The sequence below is a fragment of the Nematostella vectensis genome, chromosome 6 (genome assembly GCF_932526225.1).
Source record: "Nematostella vectensis chromosome 6, jaNemVect1.1, whole genome shotgun sequence".
In the NCBI taxonomy this organism is placed as follows: domain Eukaryota; kingdom Metazoa; phylum Cnidaria; class Anthozoa; order Actiniaria; family Edwardsiidae; genus Nematostella; species Nematostella vectensis.
Window position 1 is genome coordinate 5,431,322 of NC_064039.1, and position 26,805 is coordinate 5,458,126.

General features: G+C 41.5%; 1 protein-coding gene across 2 annotated transcripts; it reads right to left on the minus strand.

Annotated features, from left to right (window-relative positions):
- Positions 1–253: 253 nt before the first annotated feature.
- On the minus strand, positions 254–24,591 carry LOC5521533 (MAP kinase-activating death domain protein). 2 transcript variants are annotated; one of them, XM_048728628.1, is made up of 24 exons: positions 23,588–24,591; positions 21,608–21,856; positions 20,428–20,508; positions 18,992–19,315; positions 18,776–18,842; positions 18,155–18,584; positions 17,644–17,924; positions 17,008–17,193; positions 16,387–16,474; positions 15,812–15,992; positions 14,208–14,333; positions 12,445–12,733; positions 10,880–11,132; positions 9,834–10,001; positions 8,883–9,089; positions 8,090–8,306; positions 7,163–7,270; positions 6,241–6,405; positions 5,740–5,812; positions 3,349–3,380; positions 2,849–2,923; positions 2,388–2,457; positions 1,503–1,549; positions 254–1,295 (listed from the first exon to the last, which is right to left on the minus strand). In XM_048728628.1, exons 1-24 carry the CDS (start codon positions 24,413–24,415, stop codon positions 1,215–1,217), a joined length of 4,626 nt encoding a protein of 1,541 aa, XP_048584585.1. In that variant the 5' UTR covers positions 24,416–24,591; the 3' UTR covers positions 254–1,214. The 2 variants fall into 2 exon arrangements, with proteins under 2 accessions (XP_048584585.1, XP_048584586.1); XM_048728629.1 differs by lacking the exon at positions 14,208–14,333.
- Positions 24,592–26,805: the final 2,214 nt, after the last annotated feature.

Below are 26,805 nucleotides of genomic sequence, written 5' to 3' on the forward strand. Positions count from 1 at the left end.
ATAACAAAGTCTTGAGTATGCAATATCTCAATACCGGTCGGGAGAGGGCTGGAGAGCCAGTGGAAACGTTCAAATGTGCCTCTCACTGAATAAGAATTTTTTTTTTTTTTTTTGGTAGATGACACGCCATTTTACATCATTTCAAGGGCCATTTTTTATTTCAGTCATTTATGCTTTCGGGTGGGTGCGTGGGGACCCCCCCATACGCCTTGTTCACGAACATTTATTTCAAAATATTTTAAGTTATATCAACTTGCAGTTTCCAGCGTTTTATTACTAGACACCATTTAGTTTACTATTAATTAACTTCTAATTTATATACATAGTATAAATAACTTGTAATACCTTAGAGAAATTATTTCTAATAATTTATCCCACCCGGTTCTAATAACTTTTTACAGTTATGATTAACAAAGCCTTTGAGGTCAGCTGACAATGAAAGAAAGTAAGCAGGACCGCCTTAAGTGTTTAACCCTTGCATATATTATCCACAGCTACCAGAAAGGTAGCTCTAAGGTAACAGCATCGACCACAACTGTGCGGTATGGGGCAAATCACGTGACTTTTTGATTGGCAAATTCGCGCGCAACGCCCAGTTTTACAAAGCAGCAAGAAAGTTTTCAAGTCATGAAGGGCTTATTCTCATTAAAGACTTTATATTTTCGTCGTTCTTCGCCACAGTCATTCCTGGGTTTGTTTGAGCGTAAGTTTGCCGCAAGTTGCCTATTACTAACACCTGTATCCCTGTTCAACAGATGTATAAATTGACGCTTAGAGTGGCTGAAAAGCAGGGCTGCAGTGAAAGAGGACAAAAGTGATGACCGATTATAAAGGTGCGATTCCACAAACTCTGATCCCTCCAATAATTGGGTGTATATATATATATTTTTTTCAAATTTGTCAATATTTTTATTGTAATTTGTTGTTGTTGTTGTTGTTGTTGTTTTTGCATGTCTTGAAGCGATTTTCCCTTTTTATGTGTCATTCATTGATTCACTGTTTAGCGACTCGGACGCTCTAGATAGGCGCCATGATAATTTGACGTCAATAATTTCAATATACATATTTCATAGTAAGACGACGGTCTATTCATTTCTACTCTCGATAACGTCATCTGTTCTGCTGTGATGTTACGCTGTGATGTGATGCTGTGATGTCACGCTCGCGTGAAGCTAGGCATGCGCTAGATGTGGACAGACCGCTGTGCAGTGGGCTTATCTGTTAGAACCGTCGCTGTTTCGAGACGCCGCCACGTATGAGAACAGACACAGGACCGCGTAGCAGATCTGGTTACACTGCAAACACAACACAACATTTAACCTAAAAAGACCTACACATCATGTGTCATGTAATCCCAGCGTGCTTTGCTAGACCTACGGATCACAGACCTTGAGGACAAGGAAGCGAGTCCTAAATCTCCCTGCCCCATGAGTCCTTTTTTTACTTCTATACGATCAAGCACATAAATTTCACAGTCTCTGTAACACACGAGGGCTACTTACCATAGGCGACTTGAACCGGTGCTGAATAACGTCCTGTGTAAACGGAACTACAAGAAAAACACACCTTAACTTAGCAATGAACGCTGACAGTGTTCTGCTTTTTCCAGGTATGTTGGTTTCATACTTTTTCATTCTTTTTTTCTGTTTTATCCCTGTTTTATCTGTTTTATTTGTTTCTGTTTAATCTTTGCCTGTTCTCTGGATTATCCTACATGTAACCCCTGCTACATATCAACGACAAACTTAGATTTGGAGTACGGGCGCCGTAGAGTAAGTAGAGCGCTAAGCGGGCTAGGGTGCTTATCTTGTTCTTCGAGCCCTGGGAGTGAGTATTGAAAGGTGGATAAAAGAAAAACACGCACGGGCACATACACAAGCACACAGATCACACAGATCACACAGATCACACAGATCACACAGATCACACAGATCAGCTGATTGTTGTCTGGCAACCCCGGGGGGATGGGACTCCAGAAAAGTAGCCGGGGGTGATCGTCACATCTTTTAGGGTATAAACTTCCGATCACCTGCCATTCCTTAGGGGGTGTTGAAGGACGATCCCGATTTTGCTATCTTCAAAGGTATAAAATTCGAGGGGGTTATTTTTTTTTTCTGTTATCACTTAGGGTATAAAATTCGACAAAATGCTGTTCCTAAGGGGGTGCTTGACGTTTCTGATTCTGCCATCTCTTGGGTCTCTCCGACAGCACCAAACTGGCTATCTCTTAGGGGTAAGAATTTCTGTTGACCACGCCCAAAGTGCCATCCCTTAGGGTTAAAGTCGATTTTGCCGACGAACACCCCCCCCCCCCCCCCTCCCGGGATGGCACTGACTGGCTACAGTAAATGCGATCAGTTGATAGGAAAATGACGTTTTACACTTACCGAATTCATCGAGAACAAACTCGCCTTTCTGGGTGGAGCAGTTTCTAATGTGACAGAGGTCAATGTGCACCTAGAACACCAAGTTTAAATACGCCAGTCAAGACAGGATACACAGAAGGCAGGACAGGATACAGAAAAGAGAGTCGAAACGATAACAGACGGACGAAGCGGATTTGAAAATGTACGAACGACTTGCAAGCATTTATCATTTCAATAAGCAATACACTATTTTCTCACCTTAAACAGATTAGTTTTCCCTCCTAAAAACCGCCCAAAATCTTTTCCCGCCGCCGAAGTTTTCACGCTTAAAATCTTTTCCGCTGCTATAGGTTTCCCGCCAAAAATCTTTTCCCGACATTGCAGCTTTTTCTCACAGGTTCATAGGTTATCATGCTAATGAACGATTTTCTTATTTATTTATGGTGATATGCTCTTATTGCTACAAATCGGGTGATATTTACCCTTCTGGTAGCAAACTTGAGTCCGATTCCTTCTAGCGTGACCTGCAACTTGCCTTCCTCGCCACTTGAAATATCCTGGGTGCAACGAAAAGACACTGTTATCTAAAATATCAGAAAGCAATTCCTAAAATAACCAAGGAAGACACAACTACACGCAAAGTGTATACTTTCCTCCAGCTGTGGTCTGAGCAGAGTACTGGGTTCGAAAGTCTGGTAGTGAAAAGAATCATGGGATCGTTGGGATGGAGAGAAGGAGTGGAGTGGCAAGTATTCTAGCTTATCCAGCCCAAACAATCCCACAATTCCTTTCAACAGACTCGAGAACCTACTCCTCCACGCACTTTTGAAGAACTATGATGGTACTATAGACAACTGTGGATTCCTTGTCTACACCGTTGCACTTGGGGTGAAACTACAAGAACTGCCTACATCCGTACACTTAGAGTGATCGTATAAGAACTATGGATTCCTTGTCTACACTGAAAAGAGAGATTACTTACTTCAACAAGGAACTCCCCTCCTAGTTGTGGACCTAGTAGACAAGTAAATAGATTCAGCTTTATGAAAGTGATGCATGTTTGGGGATGTCTAAGTACATTGATTGCCACCATGCCCTAGGATCACTGGTGAAAAGATAAACCCAGAATACAAATATTCTTTGAACGCCTTAATGCTGCTCGTCTAACAAAGTGATTGGAAGTTTTAGTACAAAAGCATGTTTACATACTTCAGTTTTGTTGACGATCAAGAGAAACAACAAAGGTGCATGACAAGGAAGATTTATACTTAACAATCACTTTGATTAGATCATCAGGTGGAAGGCACCGAGAAACATGTGGAAAGCACGCTAGAGGCAAGTAAAAGGCATATAAAAGACGCGAGAGGCAAGTAAAGGGATGTAAAAGACGCGAGAGGCAAGTAAAAGGCATGTAAAAGACGCGAGAGGCAAGTAAAAGGCATGTAAAAGACGCGAGAAGCAAGTTAAAGGCATGTAAAAGACGCGAGAGGCAAGTAAAAGGCATGTAAAAGACGCGAGATGCAAGTAAAAAGCATGTAAAAGACGCGAGAAGCAAGTAAAAGGCATGTATAATACGTAAGAAGCACGTGAAAGGCAAGTGAAAGGCACGCGAAATGCACGTGTAAGGCATGTAAAAGACGCGAGGCACGTGGAAGGCATGTATAAGACGCAATAAGCACGTGAAAGGCATGTATAAGACCAAAGAAGCACGTGAAAGGCATGTGAAAGGAACGTGAGAGAAACGTGAAAGGTATGTGATAAAAGGCACCAAAATACATGTGAAAGGAATGCGTGGCACAAATTAACAAGGAATATCGTAAATCCCTGCAAGACATAGCAATCTGATGATGACACTTCAAGTCATGGTATAGTTACAGTCCGTCGGTTGTCCTGCTGCCCTGTTCGCATCGCGAGACCTTGAAAGTACTCTACGAAGTACGTAGTTTGTGATTGTCGATTGTTAGACCTTAGAGATGTCGCAACTTATACACTCTACCCTCAACAAAATCCATTATCCAATTGGTGGAGATATAAATTATTTCCATGAAAGAAAAAACTCTATTAAATTTATTTGTAAAAAAAGGGTAAAATCTAAAAGAAAAGCGAAAAGAAAACAGGTCCAGGAATTGAGCAATTCTCGTAAAGCATTATGGGACCGCCGTATGTACACTGAGCGCGCAGGTCATCGGTCAGCAGTCTTGTCTGTAAAGAAAACATGTCTCACACATAAGCAACGTCATCAAACATATTACAACTTTCAAACACAATGCATATATGGATGAATGTGTGCATGTGTGTACCACAGAGTTTGTCGATACGGTGCGACAGGTTGAGGGGTAAGGTGCGAGGCTGTCTGTGTTTGTCGACTACTGGTCAATACGGTGCGACAGGTTGAAGGGTAAGGTGCTTGTCTGTCTGCGTTTGCCGACTACTGGTCGATACGGTGCGACAGGTTGAAGGGTAAGGTGCGAGGCTGTCTGCGTTTGCCGACTACTGGTCGACACGGTGCGACAGGTTGAAGGGTAAGGTGCTTGGCTGTCTGTGTTTGTCGACTACTGGTCGATACGGTGCGACAGGTTGAAGGGTAAGGTGCTTGGCTGTCTGTGTTTGTTGACGGGTTTTGTGTGGTATATATGGTATCGTTATGGTACACCAAAAACTGGAAATCGACTCTGCCAAATTTTCGTCTTCTTCTGAAGAAGTCTTATTAAAGACAAAAATTTGGCAGAGTCGGTTTCCAGTTTTTGGTGTATTGTATTCATTGTTCTGGTACGAGATCGCGACAGTTTGGGATTTTTGATTCTATTGGTATCGTTATGGTATACAGTATTGTGTGTGGTTTGTGTAGTTTGTCGGGTAAGCTGGCTGTCATTGGTTTTTGTTGTCGGGTTTAATGTGTGACATACAGTATTGGGTGTGGTATATGTAGGTTGTAGGATATGTTGGCTATCGTTGGTGTTTCTGTTGTCGGGTTTGGTGTGTGGTACAGTATTGAGTGTGGCTTGTGGTTGTCAGGTAAACTGGCTATCGTTGGTGTTTCTGTTGTCGGGTTTGGTGTGTGGTACAGTATTGAGTGTGGCTTGTGGTTGTCAGGTAAACTGGCTATCGTTGGTGTTTTTGTTGTCGGGTTTAGTGTGTGATATACAGTGTTGGGTGTGGTATATGTAGGTTGTAGGATATGTTGGCTGTTGTTGTTGTTTTTGTTGTCGGGTTTAGTGTGTGATATACAGTGTTGGGTGTGGTATTTGTAGGTTGTAGGGTATGTTGGCTGTTGTTGGTGTTTCTGTTGTCGGGTCTGGTGTACAGTATTGGGTGGGCTTGCATCGGTTGTGGGGGTGGGTGTGAAAGGTGTTTGTCAGGTGTAGTTTGGTACCTGTATTTGGGCCACGAAGTCGCTCTGCCGCACGTTGCATACATTCCTTGATACAGAAGTAGAGCGCCTTGCACTGTAAATAAAAGTAAACAGCCATAGTAATGCAAAGTGAGGAAGCCCTTTTACAGAACATGATGTTCTAGCCGATAAGCAAAGGGATTCGTAGTCGTTAAAAAGCGCTCCACTGCTGTTTCAAATCGAGGCCCTGTGCCCACTCTGTTAGATTTACTGTAGTTTTAGCTCAGAGCCTTGATTTGAAGCTTTTCTTTGAGAGCAGTCGAGCATAATTCGGAAATGGGCTATTCAAACCCTAGGGGAGTATTAAGAGAAGTAGGGCTTCACGTCACAAAACAAGAAATAGCTTTTTTTTTTGTTCCCAAGATTTCTAGAAAAGTGCAAAACTTGCATCAAAGCTGAATGGTGTGCATTTTATTTGAGAACGCTTTTAAGGCAGAGTCAAAAGGACATAAAACATGGATCTCTTGAAGATTCACTTTGTACCTTTTTGGTGCAAAATTTGCTGAGAAGTGTGTCCTCACCGCGACGATACCACAGGCAAAGAACTTTAGTCTTTGGGCAGTAAGTGATGTTGACCATTTTCTCATACCACCAACGCTCGATAATCACCCCAGCACCGGTACGCAACAGAATGCAGTCATCAGACACCTAAAAACAGCCAAATAATGTCATCAGAACTCCAGAATACCGCTCTGTTATTAACCCAGCACCAGTACGCAACAGAATGTAATCATCAGATACCTAGAAAAGATTAAACAATATCATCAAACCCAACAAATGAATACAAAGTAACTTCATTACTATCCCCACCGTGTTCGCCTCACAAAACACAGTCATCCGATTGAACAATATCATCAAGCACATTACATGACCAAAACCTACAACCACGGCATGTCTCGCGCTTGTAACATCAGAGTCATCCAATGCCCGAAAAAAGATAAAAAGCAGTACCGCATCCATCCTAGGGGCCACAGCGTATCCTTTCCATGATCTCCCTACGTTACCAAATACAGTCCTTCGAACAATAACATTACACCTAAGCCACATCTACAGGACACCCCTGATACTATCCCAGCTTCGCAGGCAACTGAATACAGAGTAATCCTAGACGTTCACAACATCTAAGCATCTCTCCATCATCATCCCCACCCAGGTATGCTATGGGACAATGTCAGAGTCATCTCATAGGCGGAACCAACACTCAAAGAACACCATTCCACTACAAAACTCGTAACGCAGTATCTCAGTAACTCGCTTGAATCAGATGATGCTGTAATGGATGATTTGCGTGACTCCTCAAGCTTACGTCGGCAGTGTCGCCCAGAATTGTTGGTACTGCCTTACTGCCAAAGGAAAAATCTTTTAAACGAAAATACTGTTCTGATAAATACTCGTTTGTACTCACTTCCATGAAGAACACGTCGCCGTTCATGGTACTCCCGGAATGCACTACAAATGACTGCTTCTTCATCTGCCGACTGCCAGTAGGCCTTAAGTCAATATCGTTGCCATTCTAAATAGAGAAAACAAAAAAAATCAGTGAAGTGGGGTCATCAAAACAAAAGCAAACTCAAAAGTGTAAATACAAAGCACGCTTGAAATTACATTAATGTTTCTATTTTGATGACTTACCAAGTTATGGTAGTTCCCACTGGCCCTGTCGCTCACTCGATGACCCTTTCCTTTACTCACCAAGTTATGGTAGTTCCCACTGGCCCTGTCGCTTACTTAATGACCCTTTCCTTTACTCACCAAGTTATGGTAGTTCCCACTGGTCCTGTCGCTCACTTAATGACCCTTTCCTTTACTCACCAAGTTATGGAAGTTCCCACTGGCCCTGTCGCTCACTTAATGACCCTTTCCTTTACTCACCAAGTTATGGAAGTTCCCACTGGCCCTGTAGCTCACTTAATGACCCTTTCCTTTACTCACCAAGTTATGGTAGTTCCCACTGGCCCTGTCGCTCACTCGATGACCCTTTCCTTTACTCACCAAGTTATGGAAGTTCCCACTGGCCCTGTCGCTCACTTAATGACCCTTTCCTTTACTCACCAAGTTATGGAAGTTCCCACTGGCCCTGTCCCTAACTAATTAAGTTATGAAGGCTCTCACTGGCCCTGTCGCTCACTTAATGACACTTTCCTTTACTCACCAAGTTATGGTTGTTCCCACTGGCCCTGTCGCTCACTTAATGACCCTTTCCTTTACTCACCAAGTTATGGTAGTTCCCACTGGCCCTGTCGCTCACTCGATGACCCTTTCCTTTACTCACCAAGTTATGGTAGTTCCCACTGGCCCTGTCGCTCACTCGATGACCCTTTCCTTTACTCACCAAGTTATGGAGATTCTCCAACAGGTCATTCACCAACTGGCTCTGATTGAGTCCGATGTGCGACTTGCCCAGTAGCCGCCTGATTTTCTTGCGGATAGTGTCCCTATCAACATCCAGTGCAACCATGAAGGCGACAGTGTTGTAGAGCGTGGTCGCTAGCAACTTGTCTTCCTCTTCCTCTAACCGCTTCTGCTCCACAGGCTGGAGGGATTTGTACCTGGACAAGAACAAAAATACACCTTAAAATAAGACCTATCAAATTCAATTGAAAAATTGCAAGAACTTCACTAAATCAGCCAAAGGAAAAGGATGCTTCCCTCTACACTTGCCAAAATAGCGGCTAAAACACACTCTTTTTTTAATCTTATACAAGGGCGGCGGAGTTGTCCCATAAGTGGGGGAGGGGGCAAAAATCGGAGGGAGGGGTGGGTAGTGGTTTCAGGGGGAGGGGTGGGTAGTGGTTTCAGGGGAAGGGGTGGTTGGTGGTTTCAGGGGGAGGGGTGTTTTTTTAAGAACACGGGGGATAATATTACCTAGGTTTTTATGAACGGGATGTTATTGTTCAACAAATTTGTTGTCGGTTGCACATGTACCACTTGAGACCCGTTGGTTTTAAAAAAACGTTCATATATAAAGAAAGATCGGCTCAGAAAAGTGGGGGGGGGGGGCGCCCCCTGCCCCTCCCCTCACGCCACCCCTCTTATAAGATTTCTGCCATTACAAAAAAAACAAAGACATACCATGTAGACACATGGATTTTTGTAGATTTGTGGATTTTCTGTAGAGCCCTTACCTCTCCAGCATTTCTGTCGGTCCCTGGTCCATTCCAACAGCGTCGCGTTCTGCTGCCACCGCGTCCAAAAAGATATTTTCCCAGAAGTCCATGTTGTCCCAGAGTGGGGACCTCTCTCGCACCAGGCCCTCGAATAGATAGCGACGCCCGGTAGTGGATCGGTCGGTGTCATCGCCCTCAATTGGGATCAGGTCGCCGTTGAAATACCTTATACAACAAGCAAAGATAATTGTAAACGATACGATAAAATGTACGTGAGGTACAGGTTAATCTGAAGGAAATGTGAATTGTCATTATCATCATCATCACCTCCAACAACAACAGAAACAGTTACATTACCATCATCAAAATAGACTGCATAACGACGGCGACAAAGGCGATACCAAAAAGCAAAAAAAAAAAGAAGAAAAAGAAGAGGAAGAAGAAAAAAACAATAAATAACTCAAAAGCCATGAAGTACACGTCTGATTTCAATCATGCCCCACAATACCAAAAGCTAAAAGTTTAGAAATCTGTTGAAAAAGAGGGCGTCTGTGGTCTTAACGCACCTATGTATCTGCATTCACTGTTAATGTTCTCAGTAACAGATAGGCGTCACCATCGTAGGATCCTAAGATCCTAAGTCATCATTATCGCTCCTTCCGGCACCATACCACAAACTACCAGCGACGCTACCAAACACACCATCAACACCACTAACACGATGCACGATTATGTCCATTCTTCTTGTCAATAGCGCTAATATATGCCTGTTCTATCTATGTGCCTGCTCAGAGGAGCACAAGCTTCTGGTAAGCTCGCATACGTCCAACAAGTCGAAGTCAGTGTTGAGAAACGCCGCGGCCGAGGATCAAACCCATTTCAGTAGATGTGATAGGCCTCATACGCTGACGCGCTAGCACACTGGGTCACATGTAAATCCCATTGTCATTTCTCGATAACAAGACTGACCTGTAGCCCCTACTCAAGTTGCTCTTCTTAAGAAGTGGGCCAGGCGGTGGCAGGCTAAGTGCTGTACTTGTAGCAAGCTCCATAGAGCTACGCCGGGACCCAGACTCGCTCAGCTTCATGTGGGCTAGGGTGGGGCTCTTAGATCGCTCCTTCTTTTGCTCTGCTTCCCTAACAAACGAGAGGAATGCGTTAGCCTGGAGCACAAATATCAAAACATAATGACTATTCATACAATGCAAATACTGCATAGGCATTCCGAAAACAATTCCGCACGTAAATAACACTATTTATTAAAAGGGGTGTGGGGCTGGTACGAAAAACGGAAAAAATCTGATACTTGATTTTAGACGCATGGGTGTATTATATTCAGGGTGAGAGGGGGGCGTCTGGAACAACATATTATAGAGTAATCGTAGTAATTGCACACTCTGTGATATAGTAACACTGTACCAGTGCTATTAAGCTAGTCTGGTATACCAGCAGGATAATTATGGCTATGTGCACGATGTTGATACTCAACGGCGGATTAGTGAGCCTACTCGAATAAATTAACGTATTTTTTGCCGAATGTTGCTCTTAACAATGAAATAATTAGCTCCAAGGGTGTCATAATGTTTAATGTTTACAAGGAAAAAGAATTGAGCTTAAACATATTCAAAACAAGAGTAAGACATCGCATTTTGTCGGCCTAATTGTGATTATGACGCGAAAATGGCGTAACGTTTGCAAAGTGTCAAAACAAACCAGCGCGATAACTTTTTTATTGCTGCGCCTCATCGAGAACGTTACATGTTTCTGAAATCAACATTAGTTGCTCTTCCCATTGCTGTGTTACCCATTGATGTAGGGTGATCGATAAGGGAGTAATTGAACGATGAATGCGTAACATGTTCCCCCGCGAGAGCACTCAAAGTTTGGATGTCAATATCGTCTATATTAAAACTTGTTAACGTCAAGACTTACCAACCCAGGGATTCAACATGAGATGATATATCCAAATCCGCTTAAATTTCGTTCTTAAAGCAACAATTTGTGTATATACGCACTTTCGAATCCGCTGCTTTGTCTCGTGGTCGGCTGATAATGTGCGCGTTAAGCGTGGATCACGCGTCCAGTTCTTCTTCTTGCTGTTCAACATCATCGTGGTGATATCACTGTTGGCGCGACTGACGGGGTTATGGCGACTGACGTCGTCATGGCTTCTGTGTGATGGCATCATGACGGTTTCGATCTCACTTCCACCATGCCCACTGTCTCTGTCGCTTTCGCCATTGGCGTAACCTCGGCGTCGTGCGTGAGCTGAAGTGAGAGATAATTGATCACTCATAGAGGACATAGTGGGCATGGGCAAGGGCAGGTTTCGAGGAGAGAAGGGGATGTAGGGTGCAGAGACATCATGTCTTATCTGCAGCCGCTTAGGTTGAAGGGGCATTTGTACACTTGTACTAAGAAAATGTATCCAAATTTTAACTGTGTGTAACAAAACAGCTCAAAATCTTCCTGCTTGCTCAATACTAGTTTAAAAGATACAGTAGAAAGGTACATTGGAAACCAGGGGCTCCGAGAGTTTTTCGAGCAAAGCGAGAGTTTTTCGAGCAAAGCGAGGATAGCACATTTGAACCCCTGCCCCCTAGCATGCTGGGAAAGCGGATTTTCAGCCTCTGCAAGCCAGGGTGATAGAAAGGAGACTATTTTCCGTGAAATGTATTGTATGTGGCCCATCAAACGAGTTTTCACTATGCAATTCCAAGACTCGAGTAAAAATAAACAGCCTTTACTGAAACCTGAAGTACTATCTTCAATCCCTTTCTATCCGCTTGATGTGTATCTGAATAACTAAAAGACATTACATAAACCTGGATGGTTTTGTTGTTATTTCACGTTATTTAACTGTTTCTAACTTTTTGAACTACTTTAACAGCTTCAGAATAACACCAAAATCACTCTTCACCAATGCAAGTGCCCCTTCAAGAACTTACCCTGGCCCATCAGCAGACCATAGGCCTTTCTAGTACTCGACATATTTACCATAATTCAAAAGACAAGTACAAAAACATGTTTTCAGTGCAGATTGCTTCAACATCTTTACGACGTAGTCCAGTTAAAGAAATCGTGGACTTTAAACAATTGGCAGTGTAAGCAGATCATTCTGCCAAGATATTTATACGCGAAATGACCCCTGATTGACTTATTCCACGCATTTGCTATGCTGGAAACATTCCAAGTTACTGCTGTAGCTACGTTCGCTTATATTGAACTGGCATTAAACAAATACATTTAAGAATTCTAGGTTCAAGTTTGTCGCATTATGCGCAAAGCGACACGCGCTACCGTGGCCACCTCGACAGTTTTAGCAAGCCAACACTGATCGGTTCAAGAACTTGACATTTACTAGCCAATTTGTGTGAAGAAGTGATGCCTCAGCGCGAATAAGAACTCGAAGGAACCAGCTCTGTCTTAAAGATAGTGTCAATGAGAATAGTGATTTCCGCATAATTGGCCGACTTTCTTTAATCTTTGTCTTGATGGTCACATTATAACAATATCGCACATTAAGCTATACAACACCGCCGTTACCACCGTAAGTCATATTTTTTGAATGGTGTCTTACCCAGCTCTTGCGCAGAGGAGGAGAGCGAGCTGCCGGCAGAATGCGTATCAGACTGGTCAGACAGGTTTGACAGGCTTCCAGTAGACACAATCGATAGCTCGTCTTCTTCTCGCTTATTAGCTGTTTCCTCGCGGATATCGCGGCCATAATAATTGGTGTGAATGATCTCCAGAAACTTGAAGGCGGAGGCCACGCCTCCTATCCCATGATTCACCACAGACGCTTCATAACCAGCCACCACAGCTCGCAGGATCTCCAGCATACCTTTGTATACATTCCGGGGTATGCGCTGCAGTAAGAATAGGTGAGCGGTTACCTTAGAACATATACCGTAATCTCAGTGAAACGCCTAAATAGCATTTTTATACGTTTGTTATCGTTTATTTATTTATTTTTTAGGACATGTTATTTAAAGATATGCTTCTTTAAGACATTCAGAGGTTGAAGGTCTTATGAGGTGTTCGCGTACTTGCTTTTATCATGATCATTTTACATGTGTACTCTAAGAGGGTATTACCCAAAATTTCTATTCACATTTTGATATTAATTTATGTATTGTAAATCATAATGAGTATTTACTCGTTTGGATTAAATAAGTCAATAAAGTTTGCCCCCAAATAGACGATCGCCGCATTTACGGTGTTAACTTGATGCAAAGAACTACAACATATTACTTTCTTGATATTACATACAGTTCTGGGCCGTAGCAGGGGGTGGGGCACTGGGGGCATGTACCCGCACCCCCCCCCCCCCAAATATTTTTGAAAATTATAAGGAAATGACCAGTAGGGGCGTTGCTGTACCGCCAATATTTTCTTGACGTTTCTGTTTTGTGCCCCCCCCCCATAATTTTATTTTTTATATTGTTGCACTCAACATGGGTAGACCAATTACATCACGGAACTAGACGGAAGGAACACATGACATGACAGACCTAGCACATGACGGGGTAAAGACAGGAGAAAACATCACGTGACATGAACGGGCATAGCACATCATGTGACATGGACGGGCATAGCACATCACGTGACATGGACGGGCATAGCACATCACGTGACATGGACGGGCATATCACATCACGTGACATGGACGGGCATAGCACATCACGTGACATGGACGGGCATAGCACATCACGTGACATGAACGGGCATAGCACATCACGTGACATTGACGGGTATAGCATATCACGTGACATGAACGGGCATAGCACATCACGTGACATGGACGGGCATAGCACATCACGTGACATGGACGGGCATATCATATCACGTGACATGGACGGGCATATCATATCACGTGACATGGACGGGCATAGCACATCACGTGACATGGACGGGCATATCATATCACGTGACATGGACGGGCATATCATATCACGTGACATGGACGGGCATAGCACATCACGTGACATGGACGGGCATAGCACATCACGTGACATGGACGGGCATAGCACATCACGTGTCAACAGAGAAACACAACATGTGACACTGACACACCTGGATCATCATCAACAAATAGCAGAACATGTCATCTGACTTCGAAAGACAAAGCACATCACGTGATAAAAACAGGAGAACACTAGATCACATGACATCAACAGACAGAATGTGACGTAAACAAATCAGCTTCTGTTTATGATTGTTAGCCCCTCCCCTTCCCGTGATGTCATCTAAGATAAGGTCCACTCCCCAGGGAAACCTCAGGGAACCCACAGACTCCAGCAGCTGACTCCATTGCGGGCTTACCCTGTCCGCCTACTTTACCTTGGGCGTGGGTACGGTGGGAAGAGACAAGTCTGCCCCTCCCACCCAGGAAGCAGCAGAAGACTGAGAAGCCGAGAGCCATCCAGTGAGATTGAGCGAAGACAAGCTCCAAGCACTGAGTTTAGGCTGAGCAGGAAATAGTCAGTTTTAAGTACAAAGGAGGTGATGAAAGTTTGGGAGGGAAGAAAAGGATGTGCACACTATGTATGATATTCGTGGGGGCTTGGAATTTCTGGCAGGTTTTCCAGATTGTTTAGCAAGAAAATAGTAAAAAAAAGCGCTGGGAGGCAGGAAGGATTGGAATTTACATCTGAGCGAACTCGTGATCTTTGGATGTCTACTTGCACAGACAATTTGGCTTGCCACTGTAGCTGATATTTTGGCTACATTGACATAATTTAGGTTGTTTCACTTGACGTATAACACTAAAGTGGAAAATAATTTTCTTTTACGATTTTGACTGCTATTGCCAATTTATCAATATACTTATCTTATCTCACTCTGAATATAATAATAAATAAAAGGTAAATCATGCATTAAGTTTACTACACACAATAAAAATCGCCTTGATTTTTTGGATAACGTGAAAAATGGATGTGAACAATATAAGAAATAAGAATAAAATGAATGAGTGAAAATCATGCAAGAAATATTAGTTGAGCATGCAGAAGACATAAAAAGAACCCAACACCATTCTACTAACAAGCCTGAGGTCCTCCAGTGTCTTAGCATTAAGGTTAGCAGGGAATCCAGGCACACCAGGCAAGCTAGATGGAGGCTGCCATGGACAAGGAACACATTTTAAAATAGCCTAAGGATACTCAGTGTTGTCACCACAGAATACAATCGCAGACCCAGAATTTGATAAGAGTGCACAGTCAGGGGTACTATATGGAAATAGGAATGTTTTTGATGGTCCTTGGATGAGAAATTACCCACTTTGGGGGGGCCAAGAGGGGGGTGCGCATGCACCCTATGTATGAGCCTAGAATAAGGGGATGCAATAAGCCATATTGTCATCAGTGTTTGGACTGGTAGTAGCACATCACCAGCACAGCCAAACAAAGATTTGTGGCTACCTTGATTCAATGCAACACCATGAAAAACAAAGAGTAATCTCCTTCATGCAGAAAATAGCAGCCTCTAAGAAAAAAACAGTTTTAAACACCCCTTATCATTTAGTTATTAGATTATTAAATACTTAAATTTATACAGTATTTAGCAGGTTTGAGTTCGATGATGGGTGTTAATTATTTTCTTTCAAATTAAAAAATATATATTTAAAATGTAATTAATCTCTAGCATGTCACTCTTCCTACTGTAATTCCCCCACTATATTTTGTGAGCAATGATAACACCCAGTTCCTAATACTATTTAAAAACTTTGTTCTCTTTACAAATCAACCTTTGCTAATATGTCCAAAGAGGAGCATAACAGTTTTTAGAGATATCATGAAAAAATTGACTTACAAGGGATAAAAAAAAAGAAACAAAAAAAGAGAATTTGAGAAAATGTCTCCAGAATTAATAAAAAAAGTAAACTTTGAACTATCAGTATCATCCCTCTTTATTTTGATGTGTTTACGTCTTCTCTTACTACTTACAGTGTCCTCAATGACTTCACCCTCATCAGTAGCAGTTGGTGCCGAGTATAAATGGCTGGCTACCATCAACCTTAAAGGCTCCTCTGTCATTAGGCGGCGGAGTCTCTTTGAGGTCAGCCACCCCACCCCATCCCCCCTCATCACATTACGGAGAATTTCCTTAAGAAACTGCTGATTGTCGCTGTAGATGTATATAAAGCAATTTGTTAGACCGGTCAAGGGCACAAGGAGTGGAGCCTTGCAAACACAAGCAAATTCGTGAGTATGCACCAACCACTTTGTTTTTTTATGAGCATGAAATTGTTAAACAGACCCTTGAATGTTACAACAAAAACATGACCCCTTTTTTTTCATGTGACTGTTATGTTATCAACCAATTTGTCCTTTCATATCATTTTAATTTGGGTTGCTAATGTAACCGCTATTATACATGTACCCTATATGGATCATGTATCCAACTCTCCGATAGGGTAAACACCAGTTACTGGTTGCAAATGCATGATAGTTTGTTACTATAGTAACATTCTCTAGAGATGTCAGGACAGCAATAATTATTTTATTATACCATTACGTACCTCTGTATAGCTTTTTCTAGAGATGTCTGCCTTGACAGTTGACTGGTTCGCGTAGGAGGTTTATCCATACCATTTCTCTGACGAACACCTTATTACAAACATGAAATAGTATTTAAGTGTTTACAGATGGAGTAACAAAAGCTGATGGTATTCCTAAAGAAATTACACTATGTAGTATGCAAGTGATTGAAAAACCTTACTTTATATCCTACAGTACAGTATGGTGTAGCCAAGAATTTTTAAGAAAGGATGGGTTTGCTTATAGGATATATATCATTATCTATTTTCTTGTTTGGTTTTGGTTTGCTAAGTACTTGAATAATTCATTGTCATTGTACAGTAATGGCAAGTGTCAAAATTTCGATGAGTAGGGAACTACATTAATGACCCAGGAGTACAATGCATATAATTATTTGCTTCTCAATTTGACAACTAGTTTGCATTACAGTGAAGCTATGAATCATAGGTGGAGACCGAATTCCCTTGCAATAGTTCAGTGTATTAGATACTCAGTACTGTAAAATGGTGAGGTTAGCACATCAATGTTTATAATGTGTACAAGGCATCCAAACACATTTGAAGAAAGGATGGTTAAAGATGATGAGAGCTCTCTACACATACCTGGAAAGGGAAAATGGTTCTTGTCATCACCTGGAGCAGGGGGCATCCGACTGCCTGTAAGTTGAGGGGTCCCAGCTGGTGTGATTCGACGAGTTACTCCCTCTTTCACCAATGGCTCTTCTGTTTCTTGGCGAGCCATCTTAGCAACACTGATAGTAGTCTTCTTAATACTGTTCAAGAAGCCAGCTGTAGTTTGTAGGTAAGTTTTAAATGAAAAAAATAAACATTAGTGAGAGCTTTCCATAAGTTTGCACCATTAAAAAAAACATGATTATCAAAACTATAAACTTCTTTGTTGGGAGGCATCTATTTTGGATTTTCTTCTGAAACTTCCTTGTTTCATCTGATTTTTCCAGAGGCCAACTTGACAAGTATCTTTGTTGCAGCTGCATAGCCAGGATTTGCTGAGGTGTGTGCAATTGTTTATATTTTGTGAGAATGTTTAAAATCAGGTTATACTTGAGTTAGAAAGTTTCATCTGTTAAAGTACAGGCATGAAGGTGTATGTATGTACCCCTCTGCACACCCCCACTAGCTAAACTGCCGAGTCGCGCCCTTGTGTAAGGTCCACTACTATACCTCCCATACTCTTTTCTACAGCACCTAATTCACATTAAATGTACATAACATACGTACCCATGACCGACATAGGCTCAGCACTAGGACTCTCTGCCTTTGTCAACACAGCAGTCCCACTGGATCCAGACTGCAGGGATTGCTCCACATCTGAGGTACATGTACGCTCGCTATCAGTGTCTGAGGTGGTCCTCCTGTGGTCTGTTGGGGGTGAGGGGGGATTGGACACAGAGAACATGAAGTCGTCAGTTTCCTCACCATGGGCTGAGTAGGAGTCACTACTGCACAGGGAGCCTGCGGCGGAATCTGTAGAAGCAGCTGTTCCTGAATCACTGCCGGCCCTGAACCATGAAAAGTCTGTTACAAATAATGTGTGCAAGATGATAACGTTATATTATAATAGATGGAACAAGTGCTAGTAAAACAGTAAACAAACAGTATTAATCAAGTCCTGATAGATAGATGTCAGTTTCTATAGAGAATATCTATGTAACGTGCTTACTTTAAATAGATTGAACAGTACTGAGTCATGTTGTCATGCCTTACTGATGACTATGCAATTCATCCTTACATTGAGGCAGCCACATCACTGATGGACCGCAAGCGCCCTGTCTCGCGCTGCGGCACACCTAGGTACAATCCATGGGTCAGGGTTTCAGGTAAGGAGAAGGATGCCTGAACATGAGGCATTGGTGATGAAGCCCGGACAGGGTTAAAGGGGGGTACTTGGATTGCTGCCGGCGTGGCACCATTGATGTCACCACTAATCATTTGCTGGACCAAGTCACTGACAGAACTGTAGCAGCTACTGCTGTCATCATCCTCGTCATTATTAGGTGTCGCTTCCTCTTCGTCAAAGATGAGACTGGGTTCATAGTCCACATCTATCCAGGGCTCCAAGCATAGCTTTGATTCTTTGTCGTAGACTTGGTACAGCACTGTCTCAAGGTGTTCTGAGTACCATTTGGGCTTGTCACCAATCACACAAGGGTTATAGATGCCTAAACGAAAATTCACAAAAAAGAATCCTATTACTGACCTCTGGCCACTCCTAGTCAATTGTTCTACAGTAGGAGAACACATATATGAGCAACAGACAGGAGCATAGAACATGGGGCTTGATTTCATAACTAGTCATCGAGTAAACAAGCAAGGGATTCTGAGGTAAGATGGTATAGAAGGATTTCCTCACCTTTATTGATCTTGAGGTAAGCTGTGTTTGTCGGTGACACCAGCCACTCAGCAAAGTACTCAACAGACTGCAGATGCAAACAAATTGACATGACATGGACTGTATGTAAGAGTACTGTGTGAATACACATGTCCCAAAGAAGACCACTTTGGTGACTACTTTGGTGTTTTGTGAGATATATAAAAAAAGAAGAATATATTACTACAACAAACTCACTTGAGACTCAGCTAAAGCCGCTACAAAGTCAGAGGGTTTTGGTCTTGACTTTAAAAAGGGACCCTTTTGTAAGGCCACCACCGGGCGAGGGAACAGCCGCAGTGTTCTTGTGTGTTCCTGCAGACCACAAAGCACTGTGGGTGACATAAAGAAGTTTACAATGGCAACCCTGACAGCCACATCAACAGAGTCAACATCATTGCCAAAAACCATGTGCTCTTCAATCGAAGCGTCTCCACTGGTATTGTCGGGGAGAAGGCCATCAGGAGCTGCATTTTCCAGATTCCCAACTGTTTGTGGAGGCATACTTAGGGCTTGCAGGGCCTGACGTTTGATAAAGTAAAAAAAACTGAGTGAGAACTGTGGTATGTATAGAGCGCAGTAGGCACTTATATATGGTTGAACAGTCAATCAAACGTGAAAGAGTAAGTGTGTAACAAAACTGTACTTTTAATGCACCCTCCCCCTATCCAATATCAGTCAGTACTCCCTTCTATCCAATACTGTACCCTCCTCCCATCCAATATTACTGTCTTTATTCCCTCCCACTATCCAATACCACTGTCTGTACCCCCTTCTATCCAATACTGTACCCTCCTCCCATCCAATATTACTGTCTTTACCCCCCCTATCCAATACCACTGTCTGTACCCCCTTCTATCCAATACTGTACCCTCCTCCCATCCAATATTACTGTCTTTACCCCCTCCCCCTATCCAATACCACTGTCTGTACCCCCTTCTATCCAATACTGTACCCTCCTCCCATCCAATATGACTGTCTTTATTCCCTCCCCCTATCCAATACCACTGTCTGTACCCCCTTCTATCCAATACTGTACCCTCCTCCCATCCAATATTACTGTCTTTACCCCCCCTATCCAATACCACTGTCTGTACCCCCTTCTATCCAATACTGTACCCTCCTCCCATCCAATATTACTGTCTTTACCCCCTCCCCCTATCCAATACCACTGTCTGTACCCCCTTCTATCCAATGCTGTACCCTCCTCCCATCCAATATTACTGTCTTTACCCCCTCCCCCTATCCAATACCACTGTCAGTACCCCCCTCCCCCTATCCAATACCACTGTCTGTACCCCCTTCTATCCAATACTGTACCCCCTCCCCCTATTCAATACTACTGTGGATACTTCACAGCCCTCTACTGTATATCCAATACTATTGCTTGTTCTCCCCTCCCCCCATCTCCCCCATATTCAATACCCTTTTTGGTACCACGCCATCCCCCTCCACCCCACCAAGACCAAATACTCCTGCTGGTTCTTCATCACTCCACCCCCTTACCCACCCAACATGATACTCCTGTTGGTTCTTCATCACTCCACCCCCTTCCCACCTTCTTCTGTCTCATTCCACCTTACACAAAACAGCTGCTGGTATTTCAATTTGAATTCTGTACCATGACTGCTTACCATTTTGAGTCTTCGGATAAGCACTTGTCCTTCCTCCTCTGGGAGATCTGGAAGTTCATCTGCACTCATCGGGACTGTCATCTAGATTAAAACAGGGATTATTACCATGTACAGTATACCTAAGGTATTGTATGGACTTAGCAAGAGAAAAAAGATTTAGAGGTGTAAATTGTGGCTCTTTCTCTAGCAAGAGGAAAAGAATTCAGAGGTGTAAAATGTGGCTCTCTACATTCTCTGTGAATCTCTTATCTTTTTGGATAAGGAGATCCCATCTCCCACCTCAATTCATTACTGCCAATTTCAAAATTGTGACACTGCATGGGGAAACGTATAATAACGACTATTTTCAACCGAAGCCATTTAATGAGCGTTAAAACAAGTCAAAAAGACGTTCTTATTAAGTATTAATCCAATTAATCTTGAAGATGTTTAAATGCATGTGAAAGACGTTTAAACAGGAGGCGAAATCGTAAAAAATACTTTGGAAGACTTTCAAACGAGTTGGGAAGTCGTTGGACGCTGTCTGTTAATTCGTAAACTCCTTCATTTTTAGCGGCCAATTGACACCATTTGGAACTCCCGTTTGAATGTTTATGCAAGATTATTTTATGCAAGACGTTTAAATCTTTATGCATAACGTTTAAGCGACTAAAAACGTTGTTCAAGCGACCAAAAATGTTGTTTTTTAGACGGCTGAGAAAGTCATTTAACACCCATTCAATTTGGCCATTTGAACGGAAAACCTGAACCGCTTTCTTACTTCCAACTAACAGAAATATATCTGGTGCATATTCAGTGCCTTGAAAATGTCAGAACAGGTCAATGAAAATGCTTTAAGGATGGAAGCAAGAAATGTACAGTAGTTGTTGGTAAATATTGGCAAGAGGTACTGTAGTATCTATGAACGTTAAACCTTTCAGTTAACTGTATTAGGGGACTTCCACAGAGAATGCTTTCCTATGGTACTATGTATCTTCAGTGAGACTAGCTCACATTCATGATTGTAAACTGTGAGTAGTTTGTATCTATATACCAACAACTGAAAGTAGTATATGCGGAGAACAAGACAGACCTTTTTAAAAGGTTTACACAAAAACAACATTGAATTAATCTACTTCATTCCAAAGTCCATTAATTTATTTAAATATGTTAAGCATATTGCTCCTACATAACTCTTTACCTTGCTAGAATCCAAGTCAAAAACCCACAGATCTCCTGGTATTTGAAAATCTTTGGACTTGTAGCGGAAGAAACTGGCAGGAACCCCAATCACATACGGTGTTGGCGCAAGAAGCAGCTGTTCTGCATTGGCCATGCAAGTCGGCAATAATGGAATAATAGGGAACATGTACTCCAGTGGGTATAGGAGTCTTGTCAGGGCAATAACACTCATTGTTAATGCATTATAGTCACGTGATTGGATGACAACCTACAATAAAAAATGGGATAGGTATTCATTTAGTTGAACCCCATGTGAACTCCATGTGCCGTCACACCTGCCAATAGGTGGACTCTGAAATTAAATGGATAGTGAGTGAGTGAACATATTCAAATAAACCTAGTTTCATCAGTGCTAATGAAAATTATCAAATGCCAATTCTACTATCAAAAGATACCTGGGGTCTGGTAGTATTTCTACTGCATGCAGTAAAATATGGATAAAATAATGTGTTTAGTTTACTTAGTGGTTATTTTATTATACAGGCAAATATCTTGCATTGCAAACACAAAGTTGCTTTGACAGGAAAAGAGTTCCACGCAACAAGTTTTCAAACCAGACTTTGCATGTTACTGAAAATGGCTGTATTTTATTTTTTACAAGGAGGTGAGATATTTCAAATAAAAAATTGTTTGACCTTAGTTCTTCTGACTGCAAATCATAATAGAATTTTTTTTTATAAGAGAAATTCCAACTCTTGCAGCAGATAATCAAGAAAATAACAGAAATCTTATTTTACAAACAGGTACTGTAGCTACACATAGTATATAAAAATACTTTTTAGTGGAAAATTCAAAATAACATCTTATTAACTGTACATGAGCACTAAAGAGAATCAAAGCCTGACATTTAAAAAATACTATTTACATAGATAAATGAAACCTCTTAAAAGGGCACAATGTGTCATGCAAAACTTGATTATTACATGAACAAAATTTGTTCTTCAAAGAAAACATACCATAAAAGGAAATTATGCAGTTTGGTTGTAACCACTAGGACATTCTTGGATAGGAAATAACATTTCAATGTAATAAACAGATAAAAAAGAACAAAAAGATAGCAGACAAAAAGATATTTTTAAGATATTCTGCAAAATACATTTCACAAAAGAAAGAATGATCAATTCAAAATTAAAACTGGTAAATTAATTTGCTGCCTGTAAAACTGCAATTGAACAAAGCAAAAATAACAAAATCAAACACTTTTAAATAAAATCAAACACATTCAAATAAAAAGGAATGTTCAAGTGAATAAAATTCGATAATTTGAGGATTTTGCTAAATTAGCACCCATAATCGAATCCAATCATTTGATTGCATTTCAATAAATTGGATGGAATAAAAAAAAAGAATCTGTTTCAGTTGCTAGCCCAAGCATACACAGAATGCCTTTTATATAGTGTAGCTGAGCTATGTATAATCCAGAAAAGTAATTGATGGACAGGTCAAGAACTAGCTAATATTTTTTATTCACGAGTTTATTTTTATCATAAAAATGGAATAAATTGCTATAGAAAAGGGGATTAAGGGAATAAATACCCAAATATTTACTTCATTTGCTAGATTTTACTTATCATGTTCCAGGCTAAGGGTTATCCTTCGCCAATTGCTGAGTGCATTGTTTAACTAAAGCCCAGTTGATTTGAGGCTGATGTTAAATTTCCATGAGTAAGATAAATGAGGAATACAAATGCAATTATATTATACCAAAGGTGTTACCATTACATTTTTGTAAAACTTTTTTTTTAATATTAATTGTAAATATGAAAATAAATGTAATATTTTTTTTGTAATAGCACTCTACAAATGTGTTATCTTTAAAAGTCAGCCAAAAGGAAACATTCAACCAATCTATTCGTTACCTAACAAAAGGACTAAATGAAAGTGTTGCTTTAATTGAATTCAATAAAATTATCATAACTGATAATCATATTGTACAAACCTTCTGTTCCAATAAAATGCATGTCAACACTTTCAAGCATGTTTCCACTCCAAGTAATTCCATAGGGATATGTACAGGAAAGTCGATTAATGGAAATCTTGTATTCTCAGGGTACGCAAATGTCAAACTTGGATAACTTTCCGGACACAGCAATTCCATGTCAACTTTTGTCCGGCCGATCACTGGAGCAGGGGCTAGTAACAATCTCTGTATCCAGGTCTCAATTTCATCCATTTGTGTTGCGATGGGGGAGAGTTTGGGATCCTCCGAACATGTAAATACAGACCAGCTATGCAAGCCGGGGATAAAGTTGTCATTTTTATCGTACCTTTCTCCTCCAACTCGAGAATCGATCATTTTTCGCAGGACGAAAAGACACTCCCTAAACGTAGCGAAAAAGGAATGATGTGATACGATACAAATCGAAGTCAAAGTCATACATATTTCTCTCTTATTTTTCGATCGAGATCGTTTTCTTTTGCCGTCTTTTATACCATCTTGGTCGTCCCTGAAATGGAATTGTGAACACGGTCGATAGATATTCATACAAACTCCGTATCGTACTTTATTCGTATCCTTGTCGGTAAGGGTGAAAATAAACGAGTTTGCCTCCCGTAAACTAAACTTCTTGGATACTGTATTACATGCTTCAGGTTGACAGAAGAACACCACGTCGGGAGGTAGCGGGAAATCATCGTGATCCTTTTCTGGAAACCTTCGCAATAGACGTGGAGTTTCTGTCGAGTCGAGAGTTGGCGTTCGAACTCCAACCAAAATTACATAATCCACCAGTCTCTTTTGTGGAAATTTCCGCTTTTTGTCCCCCATGTGTAGAAGGAAGTCTTATTGTACTATTATTGGATTGAGAAATGCTATCTATAGCATCTTAGCGAGGAGTATTATGGCGAAATCTTCGCGGGACAAGCGTAGGTTTGCACCTGACTCGATTCGACCGCCATCTTTGTGCATAATTATGTTTGCCGCGAGTTGTTCTCTCGTTCTGCATTCGCGCTTATCACGATCACGCGGGATAACGCATTTCATCGCGTGACGTCACAAGATAACAATGAATAATTTATACTGGAGTCAAGTTAGTATGTCTAGAGTGGTTTTTCAAATTAAAACTCACTTATAGAGAGGATGAATGAAGTTTTAAACGTAAAAGCTAATGGTTATAAAACTGACATGTACAAATGCATATTTTTGAGAAAGGAAGTGGAAAGGAAGTACGCCCACAGCTTTGTAATCTTTGTAATCTTTGTTTATCGTTAGGTAAGATTTTACTGTGGTACCATCACCAGACGCAGAGGCATAAAACAAGGAGCATGTTTAGAGAAATGTCATCAAGAACAATTGAAAACCTTACGCGAGTAAGAAAATACGGCTATTAACTTGTGATTTACTATCTGTTTCATTTCACTCTCTTCTCGGGGCACCACAGGGCGCCCAAGCTCATAGCATTGAACAGTACTCTCGTTACACTGTCCCGTCACGGCGCCACTTCCGATGCTAAAACTCGACAAATTGTAGTAGATAAATTGCTCGAAATATGCTTCAATATCATGAAGTTTTTGAATAAATTATGCCTAAGAAGTGGCGCTGTGACGTGACACAGGGTAACGCTATATAACGAGAATACTATGAGCTTGGGCGCGCGGTGAGCGCACCCGCTAGGTATAGCGCGCGTTTACTCCTGTACGCGAGAGGATGGAAACTCTACAGTTGTTTCGCTTACGTTTCGAGTACGCCCTTCGACTGACATACTCGCGCCAGGGTCCACCCTCTCCTACCCCCGGGGGACAAGAAAGAGGGGTACAACCTCGTCCCCAGGGTCCTCTGGGTAATTTTCAATATGGCGCGTCTAGCTGTCGACGCCATATTGGGACGAGCAAAGACCGATGGGTCTTCGAACATGTTCGTCTGGAAACCTGTTATAATTTCCCAGTAGTATACAAAACGCGAGAGACGCAACAGTTTCCAAAGGTTAACCAAGGGTCTCTAACACATGCGTTGACCTGTGTCGCTTAACAAATTATTGCTTGATGATCCTCTCTAGCGCATGAGATATCACCGAGAACAGAAATAGAAGGGGGAAATGTACTAATAATACTGTAAGAAAAAGTACTAATAAGAAATAGAAAAAAAAGGTAGAGCTAATTGCCCGAGGATCGAACCTCCTCAGATCAGTTGAAAAGTGAGAAAAAAACAGATCATACTTCCAGACAATACGCTGAAACGCCGTATGGCAGCTAAAGCTTTACGGGTAAGCTGAAGATTTCGGCCCCAGCACCGCTATCTAGCGAACTGTACAATACAAAGGAACCTGATGTACCCGCGTATTAATGGAGAGGCAATAACCAGGATCCCAGCCCTGTCTTAGTCGGTTACGCCACGCACAGCTCACTGGGGTCTAGACTGAAAAATATCGGGGTCTTTTTCCCGCGTGCACCTCTTGGGAATTAGCTGTTGCCATACACGATATGCACAACACGATGTGACCTAGGTATAATATATTGCCGCCTCTAGCCTTTTGCTCTCCTTTTCTAAGTCGCGCACGTTCATATGACATCTTTTCGTGTTGTTCTCCTTAGCTCAGTTGCGCACGTGCATATCCTTAGTGCTCAAAAACAAGAAAATTACGCTGAGCTATGTTGAAATGTCCGCAATCTGAAAAGGTTCGTATGCTTATTTTAGACAAAAAATTAAATTTTAAAGCGTTCATATTTCTCGTCTTTTAAAAAAAAAATTTTGTTGTGTAGGGAAGATGCACAGCATATAGTTTTTTTACGCGAAAAGGAGAAGATCTTGGATTTTTAAAAGAGATATAAGCAGGCACAGAAGACCTCTATGCAAGACCTACTAGCTTGCTTTGCATTTTATATTATATAAGAAAAACACGGAAAATACTCCCCTTTCTTATTACCGATTCAAGTGTATTAATTAGAAAGGAAACAATTTTCAGATAAATGGATATATATGCAGAGGATCCTGCTGGTTTACTTTATGCAATTACAAGGTTAGAGTAAACGAAACCTAAAAGTAATATTCTATACTTTGAAATGAAACTGAAATTGATTTTTTTATAATTGCCTACGGGAGCGACGAGTTACTGTTCATGGAAGACATTTTTTTTGTGACATTAAAATCAAAGGGAGTTTCACTTTTGCTGCATTGCCCTTGGTAAGAATGCCAACGAAAATTGGACACTCGTCAGCGAG